General features: G+C 46.6%; 1 protein-coding gene across 1 annotated transcript in view; it reads left to right on the top strand.

Annotated features, from left to right (window-relative positions):
• Positions 1 to 16,325, top strand: part of CFDP1 (chromatin remodeling protein CFDP1) — a 61,987-nt gene that overhangs the window by 9,197 nt on the left and 36,465 nt on the right. Inside the window, exon 5 of the mRNA XM_085071743.1 lies at positions 7,561 to 7,665. Within this exon, the coding sequence (XP_084927869.1) occupies positions 7,561 to 7,665 (105 nt within the window). The remainder of the gene's footprint in view (positions 1 to 7,560; positions 7,666 to 16,325) is intronic.

Raw genomic sequence — 16,325 nt, 5'->3', positions numbered from 1 at the left:
CAGAGGGGCTGTGAACAGCAGTGTTACACAGTTGCACTGCACTCACCTGACACGTGCTGACCCCCTGTTGTCTTCCTTTATCTCACCATGCTTTTGAAAAAGACTGAGCAGGTGCCCACCTGAAACTCATTTAGACTTCTAATGTGGCTTGATGCTTTCAGGGAAATAATTTACACGTGCTGGTTTCATTTGTGTGGGTTTGCTGGTAATCAGTGGGATGAAAAAGAAGGCTCAGCTGCGATCTCCAGAGGTAGGAGGAGTCTCAAAGCATCACCAAAATGATGGATTGACCTCCTGCTTTTCTTGGTCTTTCAAGCAGTGGGGTACCTGGGTGCTGCATTGGCTTTGAGAAAGGGGTGACAAACTCTGTTCTCTCATCTTCAGGTTCTTCAGTGTGTATTCTGCCTGTGTTCTGTGTAAGTTAGTGTGGAAGTACTTCAGTAAAAATCACACCCTTCCCCAGTAGAAGACCTTGTTTCTTTCCACCTGGCTTTCAGGCAGTTTCCTGGCTTTTAAAAATCTGGTAATAGAAGATGCTTAGTGACCTGTTCAGGTCTCACACAGGCTCTTTTGGTATTAGTAAGGGGGTCTTTGGTCCCTCCGTTCATGCCTTCATCTCAGGGGCCTCGGGTCCAGTCCCAGCATTTTGCTCCTTGGCCTGTTTCCCTTGCTTCCAAGCTGTTGCTCATTCCTGACAGCTCCAGGCTCAGAAAAGGGCTTTTGATGTCTGGTGAGATGCTGGCAGAGCCTGCTTTGCAGCCATTGGGCCTGGGGTTTCCCCTGCTGGAAAGTGCAGATTGCAAGATGCATTATTTTTTTCTGTAACTAAGAGATGGTGAAGCGACAGGGTTTCTGTGTTAGCCTGAAGGGAAGGCAGAGCTGTTCACTGCCTTACTATCTCATTACCACATTACAAACCAAGCCAAGCTTAGTCTGGCCTTTCCCTCATGGGGATGCTTCTGCTTTATAGTGTGTGTTGGCTCCTGTTGTGATCTGTGTAACCTTTATGTCCAGTGTTCATAGTGCTAAATGAATTTGGAACCCCTGACTCTTGATACCTATGGTACTCCTTCCTTCAGCAGGAGAAGCTGTGACATGAGTTCATGTCTGTGACCTGAGTGCTGCTCTGCTTTGTAAGAGTTGGGGGATTGCAGGGATCTGTCTGGCTTTCAGTGTATTTGCAGGTCATGGTTAACAGTGTCAGGGGACTGTCACACTCACACATGCAGCCGCTCTGCATGTGTGAGTGTTCACCTGGATTCACCTGGATTGCTCAGCTCTGAGGTGTGTTCCATGATGTGAGTTAATCCTTTTGAGAAGTACAAATTAAAATATAGAGATGCCTCAAAGACTGACATGCTAATGCATGGTAGGATTTTGAAGCAGTGCAATGGAGCTGGCCAAAGGAATAGTTATCCAAAGAAGCAAAAAGGGACCTGATAATTGGAGATGCTTAAAATGGGTGAGTAAGGCTCTGGTCAACAAGATGAAGGCTTGTGCCCTGGCTGTGGGTCAGCTTCTCCAGAGAGCAGTGTTTGACGTGCTCTACCTATTGCAAGTCCCAGTGGGAGCTTAATAAATGGAGTGCTGCTTCCCTCTGGATTTATGGAGCCTCTTGCAGAAGCTGCAAGCAGAAGTCCAAAAGGGGACTGACAGCTTGGTCAGCATCTCAGGAAGCAGCACTGTCCATATGTTATCTTTGCATCTGTCACAGAGTCTTTGTCATACAGGAGATGACAGAAAATCAGTCGTTTCCTTCAAGGCTTATGAAGTTAGGATGTGGACGTCAAAAAGTACTTCTTATGCATTATTGATGTTAAAATAGCATTCACCTTTGCTTGTTCTCAGGTGAATTGGTTTGAGATGCAGCCTGGGCTGACTGCTTGGATAGCAGCACACACCTGCTGTGAGGAGCAGCACCAGGCAGGCAGCTTGGCCCTTGCCTGACTCCAGGAGAGCTCTCATCACATTTGATTCTTTTTAGAAACCAGCCAGCAGCTTCTGTCTACAAACCAGTCAGCTTGTTCTCCCTATCTAGTCAGCCTACAAAATTATCAGTTATTCCAGCTTGGTCTTGTCTCTGTTGCTTCAGGGAATAGGCTGAGTTTCCCAGGGAACAGCTTTTCCCCCCTGGTTTGAAGAGGAAGGTTTGGAGAATAGTCTTCCCCCTTTCAGAAAAAAACCAGCAATGTTTTACTTTGAAATTAGAAAAGTGATGGGGATGTACTAATTTTTGCTCTGTCTGCTCTACACCAGCTAGTTCAACATAAAATACATACATATGCAGTGTGCAGGCAGATGTGGTCTGGAGGTTCACTTGTGTGAGGACTTACTTTCCTCCTGGAAAATACTGAACCTGTGCACTCCAGCATTTTCAGGACCTTGCAGGCTGGAGGATTGCCTCTCATGCAGTGCATCTGTCTGTGGAAGGCACACGGGACATTGCAGCTCGAGCACAAAAGTTCAGGAAAAAAATATTCAGAAGAGATATTCCTCGGCTCAAAAGGGATTAGGTTTTTTTTAACAAACCCCTGTAGATAAGTATTATTTTCTCCTCAAGTGATCATTCCAGAAGGCTGGAGGACTATTTATTGAGACTAAGCACAAATGGGTAATAGTGAGAAAGGGTAATTAGCCTCATTTTTGTCCTCCTTGGTCTGTGATTCCCCAGAGCTAACAACATTAAGATAGTGTGGAAAGTTTTATAACTGTGTCAGGTCTAAACTGGGGCAGGTTTCCCAAGTGAGGAATGTGTCCTAAGTACACGTGGTAAAGAGATGGCATTTTCCACAGCTTCCACTCTTGTTCTCCCTTTCTCAGAAGGAGGGTCAGGGGAGATGGTAACTTTGCACTGCTGTGATTGAAGATTTTAACTGTCTTCTCTGCTCTAAGTCCTCTTATACCCAAATACCAACATGTGTTTTTCAGCCTGATGTGCACCAGGTGTTTTGGTTAGGAGAATGTAGCTATGTTGAGCCACTTGGGGGTGAGTTGGAGGGATTTTGGCACTTGGGATGCATAAGGTTGCTATTACACTGCAGACTATAGATACTAGCCTGCGAGCCTTCTCGATATGCCTGTTTGTCTTTCCCAGCTTGCCCTTATCCTGCCTCCGTTTCCCCTCTGTGCAAGGATGAAGCTCTGCTGATACATTTCTCAAAGGGCTTGCAGGGCACCTTGCTGCTCACTGCTGAGCTGGGCACTTTGCTGACACACCGCAGCCTTGGCATCCCCTATGCAAGTTCTGGTTTTGGCCAGCAGGACTGGATTCAGCTGAGCTGGAGTGGAGGCATCTGAGCACCACACTGGGGCAAGTGCTGGGCTGTGGGTGTTGTGCTGTGCTACGGTGTGATGGACTGGGACTCTCCTCTTCACCCCCTGGTAGCTCTACACCTGGTGTAAGACCAGGGTGCAACAGACAAGTTGGTGTATTAGACTCACTCTGCCACTGAACTGAAGTATGAAAATTTGGGTTTAATCCCTTTCTGCAGATTAGCTGGAGTTGTCAGCGTAATGCTCATTCCAATATGTATTCCTCCTTCCTTGTAGCAGTTTATGGGGCTAAGGGCACTGCTGTGAGCAGATGAAGCACTTGTTCTTAAATTAATATGCTGTATGTCAGTACTGTAAGTGCTCTGTGGAATCCCTTCTGGGACAGCCTTGACAGCAGGTGTGCTGTCTTCATGTGGTTTGGTGCTGAGCATACATAACTGGGGCCTTTTCCATGCACATAGGTTGCAGCATTTCAGTTGGTAACTGTAAAAGGAATGGTGGTAAGTTCTTCGGTGGAAGTTGGAATTAACATATCACCACTGGGCACCAAACCAGCAGGCTGGGTGGGTATGGCTGTGCCTAAATGCTTGGGTGTCACTTTGAGCTCTGTTCAGAGATGAAGTGTCTTAAGAAGGACATCTGTAAGTATTGGAGGCACCTTGTGATCCAGTTTCTAGCGTGTTTTCCTTATAATAACTTCTAAATATGGAAGACATTTCTATTTTACAGTTGCACAATACCTTGTACAGTAGCATCATCTGTGCTACCAGGCTCTGGCATGGTCCAAAAAATTAATAACTGTTCTGTGTTTTGGAAATCTTATTATGCAATTTAATAGCAAAGCACTGTAATGAAATCTCTATGAGAAGTGATGAGAGTGAGTAGTTTTGTGTGTGAATTAAAGGGGCTGCTAGTGGGCGAGACACTAGCTACTTGTTTTATTACTGACAATATACTTATTTTCATGTTTATTCCTGGATTATAATGTGTGAATAGCATCCCAATAAACAGTCAGGCAAATAGTTATTTATCAAGTATTTAAAAGTGAAAGGTCTTGTAATTTTCCTTAGTAATGACTGTGATTTCTTCCAGCTGGATTAATGACTCCCATTTCTCCCCACGAAGAACAAGAATTGTTTTGGTTTCTACATGGAGAGAGTTATTGTCTCCCATAATAATGCAGACCAGAGGATTTCTTTTTCCTTCCTGGCCTGAGATCTGGGAAAGGTTGAAGTGTGCATAACCTGAATTAATACCTTGTAAAGCTCTTTAATACTCTTTCGTCATTCCTGCTGGAGTGGTGCAGAAGTTGCTGCTGGCATCAGCCCAGCAGCAGCCTGCCTCAGAGCAGCTTTTGTTTCAGTTTATGAGGCAGTAAGTAGGTCTTGTGATGGAGTTGCCTTGAAAGGTCACTTTTAATTACATTTCTGTTGCATTCCTGTGTCCCCAGCTGGGCAGTCCAGGTGGAGCAGGTTGCTTGCAGCTTTGCAGCTGAATTTGTGCAGTGGACAGCTCCAAAAATATATGCTAGAGCAGCTGCTGGCAGGCCAAAGGCTGCAAAGAAAATGGAACTAAGTGTTGTATTTTGTGGCCAGCCATTGTTGCTGGTACCCTGAGGTGGAGGAGGGTGCAAGTGTCGAAGCATAAGTAAACCCTTGGTAGCAGCCTGTCTGGTATCCCTGGATAGCTGAAGTGTCTGTCACTGAAGGCCTGTGCCAGACCCTCCCTGTGCATCATGTGCTTCATGCTGAGGGGCCTCAGCAGGCAGAGGTTTCTGCTTTCTCACCGTTTCTGGGATTGAGCATCTTCCTGCTCCAAGGACTGGGGCTTGCAGTGCTGGTGCAAGCAAGAGCGTGCTAACTCTGTCAGAGTGCAAATCCCTGGAGCTGTTTTTCATTTTAGCCTTGTGCCTTTCTTTGCCTTGGCTGGTAGATGAGACATCAGTCAGTTTTGTCTCTGGCTTGGAGAAGGCTGAAGACACTCAGGCGGTTATAAGGCCAAGGGCCCAGTGTAGAGATCCCAGCTCTGCCACTGGCTTTGAAGGCTTGCTCAGTGCTGTGTGTCCAGATCCTGTAAGCTGTTTAATTGCCAAATTCCTGTAGGTTTGTGGGAGCTGAGCTGGGCTGTCATCTCTTAGCAGAGTCAGTGGGAAGGCTGTCAGTGACCCCTGCCTCCTCTTGGTCCTACACTCTTCAAGGCCCAGAAACATGCAGGGTTCAACAGCTGGGATCCAACCCCAGTGCAGATCCTGTGGCTGTATTGAGACCAGTGCAGTTTGGGTCTTTTCCAGGGCACATGGTTACTATGCTACACCTGTCAGATTCCTGCTTAAGGTTGCCTGATGTTTCTCTCTGTGGCTCACGTGCTCCCTGCATGCTGGGGGTGACAGGAGTCACCCTGATGGCACAGCAGTGCAGGGGGTGACAGGAGAGGGACCCTGCCAGGAGCCAGCACTGCAGAGTGCACAAGAAAGGGTGCTGCTTCTCAGCTCGGCAGGGTCAGAGCTGACTGTTTAGATGCTGTGTTTGGAAATAAATAGACTCTGATTGCATTGATCTGAACTCAGCCTCATGGTTGGGGGGAATTCTGTCTTACTGCTGCATGAGGACACCAAGTTTATCCTGTCAAATGAAATCCATGGACGTAGGGTAACCTTTGGTGTGCTACTGCTGTGTGATGTGACCACTGTTGATGAGGGCTGTGACTTGATGGTGTGTTTCAGGTGTTCTAAATTGTGATGATGCTGTAGCAAGTTTGGCTTTTTTTTCCTAAACTGCTTTTCCCACCCCTTCCCTTACCAATCTGATCAGCAAACACTTCTAAATATTCATAGTGTGGGATTTGTCTCTATCCACATGACTGCCATGGTTTGAAAGGCATGTGACAATGCAGGGGGGAAATGGGGTTAATCTCCTCCTGCGCTTGCAGAACAAGGCTGAACAGTTGTACAGTCCAGGCGTGTATTCTTGTGCCTTTTCCATTGCATTTGCAGTCTGTGGAGAAGGAGAAAGAGAATTTCAGATGCTGATTCACTGTCAGGGTGAAGACATGGATGCATTAGTGTGCAAGTGAGATTTCAGGACATCAGTGCCTCCAGGGTTAACAGATAACTCCATGTCACTTTCCTTGATGCAAGCCCAGCAGAAACCCCTTTGGAGCTACAGCTCCTGGGGTTTCTCCATGACTAATACCTAGTTTTTTCATGGAAGTTGTGGGGTCAGGTTGGTGAGTAGGAAGCAAGCAGTGATTAGCCTGACTTGTAGCCACGTCAGATCCCATGATCAGGCAGGCTTTCAGCCTCTCATCAGCATATGCTCTAGACCAGGGATGAGCCTGCACACCCTTGCTGGAGCAGATGCAGCCGGAGGCTCAGGCTGCAGGAGGGTGGGATGGAGGATTGTTTCTTCTGGGCTGACAGAGCTGTGGGTCAGGCTGTCTCTGTGCCCATAGAGCTGTAGGGCCCTGGAGAGGCTCACAGGCTTGTGCTCCATGGGAGCAAAATTGTTAGCTTGGCAAATCAGGGCAACCTCATTAAGAGCTACTGAGAGCATGAAAAGCATGTTGCTGGAGGCAGGTCATGGTAAATGAAGGGGCTAAAGTAGCTGGGATTTTCTAACAATTAATTATTGAGTGGTTTTCTAGAGATTCTTTCTCATGTTTATAATTCGTTCCCCACTGTAGATGCCATATTGATTTATAATTTTTTGAAGTTCAATATTTTGCACCCTCGGGGCCTCAAACAAAAATTAACTAGAAAATGAGAGTAAATTTGTGCGTTCTGCCTTGTCAGAGCTTTCTCTCCCATTCCCCATGCCCAGAGCCGGTTTCCATGCTCTGGTTTGGGCTGCAGATGTTGCCAAGCCTGTGTGCCGTGGGCTGCAAGATGTGGGTGGCAGAAGACCAACAAATGAGGAAATCAAGAGCACAATTAAGAGCCTGGAATTGCCCCCAGTGACCTGAGGGAGAGCATTTAGTAGCTGCTGGTGAGGCAGGCCTGTTTGAATGAATAAGCATTCCAGTTTGTTGGAAGGAAAAAAAATCCCCTCCTCCCCCAGCTCTAATTAGCTACTCTTTTCCTTTTTTCTGCCATGAATATAGAGGGTTTGTCACTAGAATGAAATTTTAACAAGATGTGTGTTCTTCAGCTTGCAGCTGATGAAGGTGATCTCTTTGCAGGGGATGTGGAGACTCTTGTATCTGTTTTCTGTATTGCTTTGATGTATCTTTGATTTTACTGTTAGCTACAGCTCTTCCTCAGCCTCTGGTTTGTCTCTTTTCCTCCAACAGAGTGACTAAAGAAGTGGACTCAAATTCAAAAGAAGCTAAATCTTTTCTGAAGCAGCAAGAGAAGGTGCAGTCAGCAGCTCCAGCTTCCTTGCCGACAGTCTCGGGGTGAGTATGTGATTTCTCTGCTCAGGTGTGGGCCCTTAATGAGAAAGATGGCACTTGAGCCAATAGTACAGGCTGTGCAGTGTTTAATGGGTGTTTGTTTTCTGCAGGATTTCAGTGAGAGCAAGACTAGGCCTGGACAGATGTGATGATTTGGGCTGGAGGGAAGTGGGGGAAGCAAACTATGAGTTCCAGTGACTCACTTCATAGGTTCAGGCTCAAATTTCTTAATCCTCATAAATCATTCATCCTAGTAAGGAAACAGTGGTTTGAATGTCTCAAGCAGCCTGATGAAACTGCAGGTAGCCAAGGAACATGCCTGAGATAGCCTGCAGTTCTTTTGACAAGTGCTTCTCAGGGCTATAAATGGCCATGTCAGGCTGGGCTGTGGCTTCTTAGAGACTTTGGGTGAGCATTTAAATGAGAGACGGTTTTGCCTCTTTGATGTTCTCTAATATAATTTTGATGTGGATTTGTCACTTGCTGTTCAAGCTCTAACACCTAATTCTGAGATTATCATAATGCTTGTCAAAGATACAAGGAGGTCAGGGTCCCCTGTGCATCTGACATGCCACTCTGGTTCTTGATGAGCCAGGGAGATCACCAGCTTCTTAGGAATAGAGGAGATGCTTCTGTGTTCCAGTGATGATTTTTATTTAACTCAGTTGTTTGCATTTATATTTGAAAGACATAAGCTGCGTATGATTTGATCACATAGAAACAATACCGTTTAAATAAATACATTGTCCTTCCCATCTGCTTAGAGCAATTCTCCAGTGTGAGTTGAGGCTGCCTTTCCCTGAGAAGCTGTTATTCAGTTGCTGCAGCTGGATTGTCACTCATTTTTCCAGCTAAGTGTTGCATAGCTTATACTTAGCTCAGGGTAGTGAAAGCATAGTGTGTGTGCGTGCGTGACCCTTGACAGCTGCTGTTCCCGGAGGTGAATGAAGGCATAGATGAGCATAGTCTTCATGCTCTTGTTCACACTGCACAAAGGTCCATCCCTGCAGAGCTCATTAATTGTAACCTAAGTATTGTGTACAGGGTTTTGTGCTGAAAAACTTGCCATGGGTTGGGCTGGCATTCTTTGTGCAGTTTTGGTGGCCAGAGTTTGTTCGAGTGGTGGCTGAAGCTGGGGCAGCTCCTCACTGTGTGCACTGCTGGTGGTCCTATGTCTTCAAACCTGCCTTCCAGTTTCCCCAGCAAATGCCCTGCTGTTCTGAGTGCAGGCAGGTTTGGCAGCCCACAGGGAAAGCTCCAGGGGCTATTCACCTTCCAGTTATGCAGAGATTGATGTTTACTCCTGTGTCTTACAGGCCCAGGGGAGGAGCTGGGTGGCTAGTGGGCCTGTGCAGCCTGGTCATTACCAAGGGGCATGGCTGCTTTTGCTGGAGCTTGGATTGCTCAGGAGTAATAGCCAGAGCTCAGTTTGGGTTAATGCTGCAGATAACTGAAGAATTCACATCAAATATGGAAAAACGTGGACTAAAAATCAATATAAGAAATAATGAGTTCAAGGACGCCTTTAACTTTCCTTCAGTGTGATTATTTTGGAAGCAGCTTAATTAGGTCATCATTCAGCTTGCTGATGTGTGATGTCCTACTGACAGTTGCTTGCCCAGAACATGAGGTGACCTGCCTATGGAGAAGGGTGGGGAAAAATACCCTGGGCTTGTATGTCTTGCCTTTCTTCAGAGCACTAAATCCCAGTGCAGCACAGCCCCAAGTGCCTTCCCTTTCTCAAGCTCCTGCAGTGCATCCTGGCTTTGTGCAGGGATGCTACAGCAGAGGAGCAGCAGTGGTGTTTGCATTAGTGTGTGGAGCAGCCCAGCTCTTTTGAGGGTTTAGTAGGACGTTCTCTGGGACAATCTGGTCAGCATGTGCCCTCTGATCTGAGAGTGCTCCAGGGAGTCTTGGGTTAGTGTCCGAGACTGATCCGTGAGACTGCCAGCAAACATGCTTGCCTTTGGACTTAGGAGGATGCTTCCATCTGGGAAGCCAGCCAGGGTATTTTCAGGTGAGAAAATTACTAGCAGGCTTGTGGTATTCCTTAAAGCCAGAGGCAAGCCCCTTATGTTAAGAAAATTACAAAGGTCAGGTTTGAGACTTGAGCCAAGCTATCCAGGCCCTGCTGTTCTGGCATGGTGACATGCCACAACAGTGCTGGGGGACCAACAGAGCCTGGCATAGCCTGACAGTTCTTTGCAGGTACCTTTTGTCTACTTAAAACAGAAGTTTTGGGGGAGAGAGTGCATTTTTCCCTTATGCATTATGGGAGAGCCCCAGTCTATTGCTACAAGGCAGTGAAAAATGTGATTTTGGTATCCTAGCTGTGCCTGTGAACACCCACTGTGCTGCGAGCCATTGTCAGCCCCCAGGAGTTTTGTCAGCTATTTAAAAAAAAAAAAAAAAAAAGCCTTGCCCTGTGTGAAGGGAATTTGAGCAGCTAAGAGTGGCCTCTCCATCTGGCTTTTCTTTTTTCACCTTACAAGCAGCATGCATTATTTCTGAATGCAGCCAGCCTACCCTGCATTTATTTAATTTCCCTTCTCTAAACAGACAGAAGTAATCCACAAAAGCAACGGTCACAAAACCAAACATCCGGCTCCACGTCTCCATGTTACAAACCCTTGCAAACTAACTGGTCCAGGGGAGGGGATGTTTGGGGCTGAAAGTGCATTTCCTGAATGTGTTTAACATCCATACCGGATATGCTATAAAAAGCTAGATTTGTGCTTGTGAGGGACATGGGGGTGGTTGGAGGAGAATAACTTAAACACTTGGCTGTAATTAAAGCCAGGAGTACAAAACAACCCACCCAGTTCTCTCAGCAGGCTTTGCTAGAAAGGTCAGAAGCCCTTGGTTCCCAGGGATGTGATGGTTTCCCAGCCTTCACATTATTCCCATCGTGTCCCTCTGTGACACACAGCTAGGCAGTGTTCTGTCAGCAGAGAGTATCGGTTTGTGGGAGAGGTTTGGGGTTGTGATAACTCTGTTCCAGTTCTTTCTGTTGTGCTCTTGGGTTCTGTTAGCCTCTTGCCAATGCCATCAGAGGTATCAGATGTGGTGAGGGGACCCAGTGATCCCTTCTCATTTGCTGCCCCAATAAATGGGTGGAAGGCTCCTAGCATTCAAAAAAAGCCCTCCACCCACCCAGCTAAGCCTTCTTGTCCATGTGTTTTAGGGCTCATTTCCTATTCTTAACCACTGCTCCAGGAGCTTTTGGGGAAAGCAAGAGTAGCTCCTGGCTCCTGCATTGACTCCCCAATGCAGGTCATGCATTTCATGTAAATGAAATGCATGACTTGATGAAGGGGTCAGTGGGCATTCCTGGTATTCCAAGAGATGTTTATTGCCCTCTCCCCATGCCAGGCAGGACCTGTGAGCAGGATCCATCAGCTCTGCACTAGTAATCCCATTTTACAACCAGCATTTCATATTCAGAGGATGTTAAGCAAATGAAATCGTCCAAGCAGCTTACTGCATGTACTTGTGAGACATGACAGGGGGTTGAGCTCCAGGCTGGGAAAGCCCTGCACCGACCAAGCCCTGCAGTGGGAGCAGCTGCGATCTGCCCGTCGGTCCTTGGTGCTTGTCAAAGCACGGTGGAATTGCAAAGGGAACAGTGCTGCTGTAACAGTCCTGAAAATGGAAAAAATGTAGTTGGTGGATCTTATTTGAGATTCTCCTCGAGGCAGCTGTTTCTACACAGCCTGAACAGGAGCCAGAAGGAAAAAGAGAGGTTTTTCACTGGCTTTGTTCTTGTCTTTCTCATTACCAAAAAACCATTTGTAATTAAACGTGGACTTGCTCACTCAGCCCAGCTGTTGCTTTTCTGTTTGATCCTGCCTGAAATTACAGTGGTGGATGTGTGACCTCGTAGGCCTTTTCATGCCTTGTAGGCTGGTATAAACACAGGGTAGAATTTGCCTTTGAAGCAAGCAGGCACCGCTCCCACAGAGTTCAGGAGGTGCTGTGCTTGCTGACCCCTGGGAAGCATTGAGACTGCAAGGATTTGGACCTCAGTACAAGACCCAGCAGGAAGAGGCACTGCTGGAAAGCTCTGACCCTGAGACACATACTTGCCCCAAGCAAAGAAAGCCAGATAAACTCTAGCCTGTTCATGATGGATGCCTTCCTCCCAGAACCTACAGTAGAACAGTTCACATGGACTGACTATTAAATGGTGTGAAAAGCTTCAGGCCTTTACTTTTAGAAGTCATTTACTCTGCTGCATGCTAATGTTGGAGTAGATGGACTCCAGCAAGAAGATATCTGTCCATGGCTTCTCTCTCACTTTCAGCATGCAGGAGGAGGCATGGTGGCAGTCTATGTGAGAGGATAGGACCATGGGAGAACATGGTGCCTGTTTGCAGCATCCTGACATGTTACTGTAATTTCTAAGCTAACCTTCCTCTCTAGCCTGGCTCCTCCTAGGAGCTACTTTGCATCCAAAGCTTTTTCTTGCAAAAGATGCTTTTTCTGCATGACTTGGCTGGATCTCTTTGCTATCACGACCAAAACTAGTTACTTGAGATCATATGTGGACACTGGTGAGACAGGCATAGACTCTTATTTTCTGGAATCTTCAGACAATCCAGAACAAGTGCTACAGCACTTGTATTCCTCCAGGGAGCAATTTAATTTCACAGCAATCCCACTGGGATTTTTTTCCTCAGAAAGTAGGAATTTACTGTCTACAGCTCAGCATCAACTGCAAACAATTATTTAGCTAAAACTCTTGCACATTTTTCTTACATAGGATGAGTAAGAATGCCAATAAAGCAAGTAATCAAGACCTTTGGGGGAGCTGGAGGTGTTTTTTTTTTTTCAATAGTCATTTAAACACTTGAATAGTTCTGTTCTTCCTAGTGAATTCTAAGCTTCTCATCTTTCTCCTGCTCTTCCCTTACTGTGCTCCAGAGAGTGCTGTTCTCCCAGACGGAGAGATCCAGCCCCTTGCACCATAGCCAAACGTCTGGGTGTAGTAGCACATGACATACTTTTCTGTGAACATGGTAAACCAGCTAGGGGCAATATTCTGTGCCCTAGAGCTAGTTTTACTTATTTCCTATTCGTATGCTTCGGTTGTGAAAGATTAAATGTGGCAATAGCTGTTCCAAGTGAATAATTTTTCTTTGGGTCTTAGATTCCTTGTTGTTATTATCTTTATTTTAATTATTCATTGTTAGTGTCTCTCTACTGTTTAATGCGTATCCACTCCTTGAGTCAACGTGGTCATGAGGTTGGGTGAGTTTCTGGAGTATCTTGGTTTTATTTGCTAGTGGAACTGAAATGAATTACTCCGTAGGTGTATGAAAGGTGTTTGTATGTGTTGGGAAGGGGAAAAAAGGTGTTTGTATTGTCATTGGGAAAAATGATCTGTAGCTCAGTGTTGAAGTGTTTTCATCAGCCATAGTAAATAAGAAGCTGATTGCTGCACTCTTGTAAATCATTTGAAATACCTCCTCCTCTGAGCATCTGCCTCCCCTCTTGAAGTCAGTGTCGCATGAAATGAGAGCCCACAGGACAGAGGGTTCCCATCTCAGCTGGTGCAGGTCTGGCAGCAGCCAGAGCACCCACAGGGGTTTCACAGCCCAGCTGAGGAGCCAAGTGAGTCTCACTGTCTGAGCTGTGAGCCGTGGCTGCACTGCCATCAGACCCTGTGCTGGGGACCTGACTGCTTCCTGCAGCCAGGCTTATCCAGGGCTGCAGTCACCTCTGAGGCTTAGCTGTGGGTGGGAGAGCTCTGCCATTTTGGTCTTTGCCCTTTTCTGAACAGTTCTTTCTCTTGAGCTTATGTTTTAACATTTTTTGATAGGAAACAGAGCTCTGAGTGTGGGAAGTTTCATCCTCACTCTCCCAGACTCAAAGCAAAACGTGCACTAAACATCCTTGTTTTAAACTAGTCTCTCAGGAGCAGTTCTTTCTTGTTCTCAGGCCAAATGAGTCAATGCCTTCTACCCTGGCCTCTGTTTTGCAACAGAAATGAATGAGATTCTTTAGCTCTGTGCTGTGCTTTCCTGTGGCCGTGCTATCATGTGTGGCTGCTTTTCTTTGGGGCAATGGCATCTTATTGGAAAGAAGTTTAGCAGTGCCTGTACAGCTCTGTGCCTTACTCCAGTCCTCTGTCTTGATGTGGCTAAGCTGGATCCCTGGGCTGGACTAAGTGGGATCAGCTGTTTCTTTTTCTAGTCTCGTTGGAGGTTCAGCAGAATGGAATCTCAGCTATTTGAGGACTTACTTCTCTAAAGCATCTGTTTTATAAAATAAAAACAACCCCCCACTAGTTTCTGGCCTTTGATAATTCCCCAATGAAAGTTGTGGGGCAGTTTTCCCTTAGGGCAGTGCAGGTTTTATGAGGCTTATTTTCATTTTCTTTCATCTCTTGGATCATGAGCATTTCTCTTTCTCTCCCTGTGAAAATGATTGAGGAAATTAACTGCTAATGGGGAATGAAGCCAGCTGTATTTTTATTCCAGACCCCTTGCAAAGTTGCGAAGGGAAACCCCTGTATCTTCCCATGTTGGACTTGCTCTGATTGGAGTGAGAGGTGAGAAGGGCAGCCTTGCTTTATGGATAAAGCCTGGGATTAAAGGTAAATGCTAAGAGCTCCTGTTCCCAGCTGTGCTATGCCTCGGGAGTGTGTCTACCAAGAAGATTTGTTTCCACTCCTGTTTTATTTTGCTTTTATAGTGCTTCCTTGCATATTAACTGAGCTGTACCATGTCCCTTGAGTGTCTCCCCCATACCAGATGCTTGTGTTACATCCTCTTGCTTTCCCACACTCACGTTCCTCCCTTTTTCTCATGTCAAGGAGCAAGTTCAGCTGAATCATTCTTCATAAAATATGAACCAAGGAAGTCAGACTGGAGTGGCAGTCAGAGTAGAGTGATGCTCCCTGCTCTCAGGCAGTCCTGTTGCCCCAGGCTTTTCACATGGTGGTGGCTTCATTCACAGAACATCTCATACTAGTGGTCTCATTCATGGAAAATCAGCACACCAGTATTTTCCAGCACATTTGTTAGCCAAAACTTTGATCTGCACGCTATGTTGTCAGCCTTGTGCAGGACTGTGTTTAGAAAATGGGCATGCTCAGGCTGGCTGGATTGATATCAAGATGTGAAGTCAAGCAATTAGAGTTAGTTACCAGCTAAAATGCCAGCTTTCTCCCTTCCTGCCTGAAAGGTGGTGTCGGTGTGACTCCGAACTCTTCAAAGATGCTTGATCTCCAGAGCTGTAACCTCTTCAGCTGGCACCAGTCTCTGCCACTACTCTTTTGCTTGATTCCAGAAGAAGACCAGGAGAGGCTAAGCAAGTGTCTGCCTGGCCCATGGGGATTTCCTCTGCCATGAGGATGGTTAGGATGGCTGGGATTCACTTCCGCTGTTGCTGTCCTGGTATGGGGGTGGCAGAGCCCTCCATTTTTTGCACTGCTCTTACTCCTGCGGAAACCCTGAGCCTCAAGTGAACTGGTGCATAGTCTGAGCTGAAAGGGCACCTTAAACAAGCTCCAGTCTGCCTCAAGCTCTCCAGGGTGTTCTAATGCAGTCTGCCAAGCTATGGAGTACTTTGTTTCCCTATCCAAGGAGTTTCAAAGCCTTACTAATGTGTTGGGTTACAGCCCAGTCGTCTTTGCCCTGGAGTCCTTGCCGTTGTGCTTTTCAGAGTGTGCATGATCCTTGAGGCAGTTGCTGTACAGAGGGACCCTCTGCAGTGGCAGATAACCAGTGTTGTGTTGGCAGCAGATGTCCCTCCGGGTGTGCAAGGACATGTGTGACATGCTCTTGTACCCGCTGGGGCAGGGAGTGGAGGAAACGGATTTATTTGACATTTCTGTTGGAGACCGCTCTTGTTTTCTGGAATCCCAGGGGAAAATGTGTTTTGTGCCATCTCTTCTAAACAGCATCTACTTTTGATTCTTCCCTGTGAGAGTGATGATGCCCTGGCACAGGCTGCCCAGAGGAGCTGTGGCTGCCCTGTCCCTGGGAGTGTTCAAAGCCATGCTGGATGGAGCTTGGAGTAACCTGGTCTAGTGGAAGGTGTCCCTACCCATGGCAGGGTGGTGGAAGAAGATGATCCCTTTAAGATCCCTTCCAACCCAAACCATTCTAGGAGTCTACAATTATCAGCAAATAATAGAGGATATATATGAGTCTGATCTGACCCCGTGCAAAAGCCTTGATATCCTTTCAAGAGCTCATACTTCAGTGCTGTTACTAAAAGCCTCCAGGCAGCCAGTGGACAACAGTGACGCCTGTTCATTGCCCGACGGCCTGGCTGGAGAACAATGATGGCATTTCTTGAAGTAGCAAGTCCTAGGCATGTGCAGAGTTGGACTGTAACACTTCCCCCCCCCCTTTAAAAGCTGTAGGCTTGAGAGCAGCAGGTCTGGTTGAAGCATCCATGAATGCAAGTACAGAGGAAACTTGTACCTCTTGGAAAATACTGAAAGAAAGCGAATGGCTGTTTTTTAGATGCTTGCCTGTTTTGCATTGAGGCTGAGTGTGTGTACACTGTGTGTCACCAGTATATTTTGGCTGTTCAGAGGTCGGTTCAGATGCTTGTTTAGCAGCAAGGAGGGGGTTAAAGAGAACCCGCAAAGGCTGGCTGATTGCTGTTCATGGCTTTCATAATGCAAAGCCTGTGGGAATTCAGCCGGC

This window comes from Lichenostomus cassidix, chromosome 11, assembly GCF_008360975.1.
Source record: "Lichenostomus cassidix isolate B80296 chromosome 11, HeHo_3.0, whole genome shotgun sequence".
Classification (NCBI taxonomy): domain Eukaryota; kingdom Metazoa; phylum Chordata; class Aves; order Passeriformes; family Meliphagidae; genus Lichenostomus; species Lichenostomus cassidix.
This window is presented reverse-complemented; position numbering and strand designations above follow the sequence as displayed.